This window comes from Hippocampus comes, unplaced genomic scaffold (genome assembly GCF_001891065.2).
Source record: "Hippocampus comes isolate QL1 unplaced genomic scaffold, H_comes_QL1_v1.1 scaffold78, whole genome shotgun sequence".
Classification (NCBI taxonomy): Eukaryota; Metazoa; Chordata; class Actinopteri; order Syngnathiformes; family Syngnathidae; genus Hippocampus; species Hippocampus comes.
Window position 1 is genome coordinate 326,105 of NW_017805798.1, and position 6,770 is coordinate 332,874.

The 6,770-nt window shown below is 48.2% G+C and overlaps 1 protein-coding gene across 1 annotated transcript in view; it reads right to left on the reverse strand.

Moving 5' to 3' along the window:
* The window catches only part of srrm4 (serine/arginine repetitive matrix 4), a 22,656-nt gene extending 15,894 nt beyond the window's left edge, over positions 1-6,762 (reverse strand). The window contains exon 1 of the mRNA XM_019885698.1: positions 6,321-6,762. Within this exon, the coding sequence (XP_019741257.1) occupies positions 6,321-6,478 (158 nt within the window). The 5' untranslated portion in view covers positions 6,479-6,762. The remainder of the gene's footprint in view (positions 1-6,320) is intronic.
* Between the last annotated feature and the right edge of the window lie 8 nt (positions 6,763-6,770).

Consider the following 6,770-nt stretch of genomic DNA (forward strand, 5'->3'; position numbering starts at 1 on the left):
GGTGCCGGGCTAAATGTGTCAATCAGCGGCGCTGGAAAGGACGCCGGCAAAGTCAACACGTCGGCCTAAAATAATGCGTGGCGTGCACAGCATCGGCCGGAATACGTTTCTCCAAAAAAATTAATAAATACAAATTTTTTAAAAAAACGCTTCGTTAGCATTGTGCTATACACGCATGCTGGTGTATGGTTAAAACAATAAAAAAACACCGCTCACATCACTTAAACCTGTAAAATCGTTTGAATTCCCCCAAAATGAACCTGAGTCAAAAATGAATTTAAAATAGGTCAAGAGATAACATGATTCAAATTTTTCCCCAATATCTCAAAGGAAAAGCAGTGGAGAGGACATCTGGATCCTTTTTTTTTTTTTTTTACTTGCTGTTTGAGTGACTGTGTTGAATTTAAATCCTTGCAATCGGTTTCCTCAAACTATTTGAGTTGAGCTTTGACAACCTGGGAAAACAACACAATCGTGGATGGCTTTCTGTACTTTGTCACAGAACGGTCAAATTTACACGCGTGATCTGCTGAACGGATTCGGCGGCGGCCGTTTTCAGCTCAGCCTTGTCCATCTTGCCACTCGTTTGAAAGCATTTCAACGGTTGTGTCGAGACCCTCACAATCGGGACTTTGATGGGACAAGCACAGGACAGAGTTGATTTTTGTCTTTCATGAGGAGGTAAAAAAAAAGGTCGTTTGGATCTTTTTCCAGTCGACGTTGCTTTCACGGAGAATCCCAGTTTCTGATCAAAAGGCAGAGAAAAGGAGCCTCGTGACACTTCGTGACATCTGACTTTTTGAAGCATTTTGGTGGGTATGTGGGAGGAAACCGGAGTACCCGGAGAAAACCCACGCAGGCACGGGGGGAGAACATGCAAACTTCTCACAGGGGGGGCCGGAGCTGGAATTGAACTGTGAGGTCGACGCACTAACCGCTCGCCTCGTGAGAGACATGTTTACCAAATATGGAAAGCTTAAAAAAGGACTAGACTTGCAAAAAAAAAAAAAACTCTCAAGGTTTGTCTTTGAACTAGCAAGCAAAATAGTAAAAAAAAAACCATCATTAAAATGGTCGCTTCTAAATAAAAAGGCAAACTTTCTGTGTACTTTTGGGCATGTCTTTTTTTGACTTTTTTTTTTTTTTTTTGGAGGCTGAGGGGACAAATAAAACTTTCTGTGTACTTTTGGGCATGGCTTTTTGAGACTTTTTTTTTTTTTTTTGGAGGCTGAGGGGACAAACTATCCCCCACCCCCAATCTTCCCCGCTCCGTTTAAATGGAACAGCTCTAAATAAATCTTTAATTACGTGGCTATCGGAAAAGACTTTCATGTTTTTCCAAATGAAGAAAAAGAAGCGCGCTAACCGGTTCTTTCGATTGATGCCAACGCGGAAAAATAAAACTTTGGGGACGTCGCTTCTATCAAGCGATAGCCAGCAGCTCATCAGCCAAAGTCGTTAATTCTACGTTTTTTATAATTAGGCGCGCTCGCCGCGTCTCCCCGACACAGTCGCAGACCGACGCGATGAATTGGATCCAGCTAGCATACGAGCATCTGCACACACTGCTGCTTCTCTACTTTGCAGGTTTGTTTGGTGCTGCACAACCGTAAAAATGAAATATTGTATTCAATCAGCCGTTTCTTTAGATTTACAGATCCCCCCCGTCAGCTCCGTTTTTGTTTTTGGTGTCTCTATCTGTACTTCTTTAGCTTTACAGATCCCCTGTCAGCTCCGTTTTTGTTTTTGGTGTCTCTATCTGTGATCATCTTGAACAATCCAATATGACCCAACGCAAGAACGATATTTGGCTCATCTCGAGCAATTTGAATTAAAAATTCGATTTGGTTTATCGACGGGAGAATCATTTGATTTGATCGACATATTTTGCTCATCTAAAAGGAGGAAGAGGAGGAGGCTGGCCACATGTTTGCATTTGCATAAATGTTCTGCTGCGCGGTCAGCAGGAAAAATGATTTTCAAGCAGAAACTTTGTTTTTCCTCTTATGCGTGAATGCGGAATGCAAATAAACCGAGAGCAAAACAAATAAACAAAGAAATAAATCGGTCGCTGCCAGCAGCATGACCAATCCTGTTCTTGCTCTCGGTCGCGTGAGCTTCGAGGGAGCGCGGCCACCGACGCTTTAATGTCGCCGACGCTTTGCTCCACCTGCGATGTTCCGTTTTGACTCTGACCGCAGGCGCAGCCGCTTAACGATGTCGTCCACTGTCGCGCGAGCTTCGAGGGAGCGCGGCCACCGACGCTTGCTCCACCTGCGATGTTCCGTTTTGACTTTGACCGCAGGCGCAGCCGCTTAACGATGTCGTCCACCCAGAGGGAACACGTTGGAGGTTATTTTCACAAGTTTCACCTTGGTGGTCACGTGATATGTTAGCATTGCATCAAATTCGCGTGAACAAACGTCCTTTGTCAATGTCACCAGACACCTTTTTCCCTCATTTTAACGTTGTCCCAGCCTATTTAAGCCTCATTTTCGCACCGTGTGTGAAAGATGTCAAACTCATCGTATTGTATTCTACCACTGATCACTTTAGCTCTGCTTGATACTTTGCACATTGTCTCGCACTTGTCACTGGGTGGGACCGCAGGCGCAGCCGCTTAACGATGTCGTCCACGTTGGAGGTTATTTTCATAAGTTTCACCTTGGTGGTCACGCGATATGTTAGCATTGTGAACAAACGTCCTTTGTCAATGTCACCAGACGACATTCGGCTGCCCCAACCAGCAGCGGAAGGACAGGGAAAATTGGCAGGCGTCAAAAAAAAAAAAAAATGACACTACAAAGTCTTCCGGCACAACAGAAGCAGCGCGAGACATCGCTGTCAAAAATGAATGACACCTTTTTCCCTCATTTTAACGTTGTCCCAGCATATTTAAGCCTCATTTTCGCACCGTGTGTGAAAGATGTAAAAACTCATCGTATTGTATTCTACCACTGATCACTTTAGCTCTGCTTGATACTTTGCACATTGTCTCGCACTTGTCACTGGGTGGGTGGTCCCACCGTACTACGGTTCACTTAGATGACGAAATGTCCTTCCATACCTATTTGTCATGTCCTTGTTTATGATGATACGAATGCAGCGTGTTATACCGGAGACAAATTCCTTGTGTGTTCTACATACTTGGCCAATAAAGATGATTCTGATTCTGATTCTGATTTGTGAGGTGAGAGGTCTGAACGCACGACTCACTCACAAGCAGACGCTCCCACGTGATGTGCATACGTCACACGTCGTCCTCCACGCGTGCGTGCCACACAGTGAGGTGAGAGGGCTGAACGCACGACCCACTCGCAAGCAGACGCTCCCACGTGATGTGCATACGTCACACGTCGTCCTCCACGCGTGCGTGCCACACACAAACACACACTCCTGCATACGATTATTCGTATAGCTGTCTCTCTCTCTCTCTCTCTCTCACACACACACACACACTCATGCACACAAAAACATGTCCCGTAGCCAAAAGAAGCAACTTTTAATTGCTCCTTGGTGGGTGTGGGCCCTTCGAGCAGGAGAAGAGAAACACCTCCTTCTGTCTCCACCGTTCCTGCCTCCATGTTTGTTCGACACAATCACCTCCGACACACACACACACACACACACACACACAGAGAAACACAGCGTGAATAATGCTTCCTCGCGGAGAGTCCTAGTCGTGACGGTCCAATCCAGGCCATTGCAACACAACAAGAGGGGAAAACAAGCTGTTTATTTCTGCTGTTTTTCCTTGTTATTCCCATTCTGTCTGACCCCAGCCCCCCCCCCCATCGCGGCGGATGCCGGCAAGCTCCCCACTCGCCATCAGCATCACTGTCAAGCCCTTCTAGGGGGCCCACACCGTTCCGGCTAAAACGGAGCAGACATGCCGGAACCACCCCCCCACGCCCCCAACTCAAGCCCCATCCCCATTTGTATTCGCTCGCCGACCCTTTCATTAGGCACACTTGAACAAACGAATGCAGGGGGTGTCCAAATTGTTTTCATCGCCGAGCCAGGTGGTACTTTTGGTTCTCCTTTGTGGAGAACAGCAAAAGCAATAAATACCTCACTCTCACTCTTCACTTCTTTTCACTTTAGTTTCAGGTATCGTTCGAGCAGATTTGAGGCCATCAGCATTTGGACCGTTTGCGTTTTGTGTTTTGTTCTGCAGCAAGTTTTTCGGCGCCCATTTGAAAAGCTTTACGGCCATCACACTGCTCTGACGAATGCAACAATATTGTGACCTGGCGTAGCAAAGTGAGTCACAGTGAGTCACATTTCAAAAAGGAGTGACAATACAAAACGTTTTTTTTTTCCCCCAACTGATCCCATGTTTTAAACCTAGTAAGTATAAACCTGAAGCGGGTGGAGGAATGAATTACGTTCCGACTTACTTTCAATGTCCATGCATTGACTTTGATGGTAAAGCCGCCCCTGCCAACATGGCCGCCGCGTCGGCGCGGCAGTCAGCCGGGTCGCGACAGCGCGCTGGTGTTGACCTGTGATTACACATTACCCGACTCGAAACCAACCGCAATAGACCAACCAGAGGCCAGTATTTTGAGGTCGTGAACTTCGGCATAGCGACTGAAGCTGGAGTTGGACGTCCATTTCTTTTTTAACATCCCCTTCGTCATTCACTCTGTGAAGTGCGGCATCTTTTCTCACCATCGTGACACACACTTCCTACCACCTCACACCACCCAGGGCTCTTTTTTTTTGATACGACACGTACTGTGTTTGAGTGAGAGGTGTCACCGCCGACGATTTTCGTCTACTCAAAAGCTGTGCTGATCTCACATCCAAATCCAATCTAACACAGCCACCTACAGGAATTTGTGTGTCATTACGGTTGTTCACAAACGTGAATATCGGGGACAAGCTGGGTGTGACGCTTCACGGCCCTTTCGCCGTTGACAAATTTACTTGGCGAATAAAATTTGTCGGGTGCAGGAAACGTTTTGGATTTCAGCGTGCGAATGGAAACGTTCCACGGCGCCCAACGCGTTACCAAGGCGGATGAGGTGGGCTCAGTCGCCACTGAAGGCCCAGGGAGCAAATGCGCAGCAAAGCCACCCGTGGTTTACCTTTTATCCGACGCCAGAGCCGTCTCCCCTGGCACGAAAGAAAAATGTTTTCACGAAGCGGGTGTGCGGCAAGCGCAGCCATTAAGAGCAGAGTGTGCAATTGAGCGTCCGCGTCGAAGCAACGGCCTGTGCTGATTCTCATTAACACGTCTAATTTGGCGTTAAGACGAAGCGGATGGCGGGCGTCGGCGCCGTTCAGAGTCCACCCGAGCGAGAGTCGCACTGGCGCCGCGGCGGAAATCAAAATGACACGTCGCGGGCCGATAGATTTTATCGTCTTGGGTGCAACCTGCGTTTAAGTCTCGATTGATCTAGCTGGGAAGCTACACCGTCTTATATGAATGTGATTACGTGTTTTTATACACATCGAAGACTATGCGGAGTCTTCAACGAAGCAAACGGGATGTTTTCCGAAACACCGACGCTAATTTGGGGTCTTCGATGGACCTAAAGTCCGTTTTTTGTTGGCGTCGATTTAGTCTTCACTAGAATTCATGTACGTGTTTTAGTATTCATATTGACACCGATTTTTGACTGTCAAGCAACTGATGTGCGTGTGTTCGTGAACGCTGATGAAATGGAGTTCCCGAGAAAGCTCAGGTACAAGTTTTCAACCTATAACAAACCTAATGCGTGTCTTTTTGCGAACTTTGAGCTTTGTTTACGGTTGAACCGAAGCTTTGTCCTTTCATCAACAGTCTTTTAGTCTTAGGTCGTGTTTTCATAAACACCGATGCCGAGCCTAACGTACGTTTTCACAAACATCGATGGCATGGATTGGAGGCACGCGTTTCCCGAAACTTTTCTTCGTCCTCGATGAGCCGAACGTCCGTGTTTTGTAAGAGCGTTCGATAAACGATCAAACACTCTGAGGGTTCGTTCGTGAATTTCGAGTCTTGCATGAGCTAATCAAACGTGTTTTCATCCACATCGGCGTCGATCGCGAGCCTTCGATAAACCTACCGCGCGTATTTTTTGTAAAGGGTGACGACAATTCGTCTTCAATAAATCTCAGGTAATTATTTTCGTTCAATGCTTTTCATCTACTCAAAAGCTGTGCTGATCTCACATTCAGAGCAACCTACCGCAGCCACCTGTGGGAATTCGTGTGTCATTACGGTCGTCTGCATAACTGAATTTCATCGAGAATTAGTCTTCAATAAATCTCAGGTCATGTTTTCGTCGAACGCCCGCGGAGAGCCGTCAAAGTCGCCCGGACGTACTCACCGGGTCAGCCTGCTGCGCGCCGTGATGCTGGCCGCGATGACGCTCTCCGGCCTGGGCATGGCAACCGCCTTGAAGGTTCCCTTCCAGAACTTCTCAAAGAGCTGCTTCTGATGCAGCATGGCGGCTCTCTCCTGGACCGAAGCCGCCGTCTGCATCATAGCCAGGAGGACGCGCCGGCGTGCATGGGAAGGCGGCCAGGAGCTGTCCAAGTGCTGAAGCCCGGGAGGAGGGGGGGGGGGCGGCTGGTGCGAGCGGAGCGCCTCTCCCGTTCCCGGGGTCAGCGTGTGTCAGCGTGGGACCCCGAGGACGCCCTCCCTCTCGCCTCTCCCAAGTGGATGTATTGTTCTCTCCCAGAAGAGGGGCGCCGCTGGTAAAGGGAGAGGGGCTGCAATCGCGCCCCTCCCTCACATCTGCCGAGTTTGGCTCCAGGCGGCTAATTCCGATAGGTAC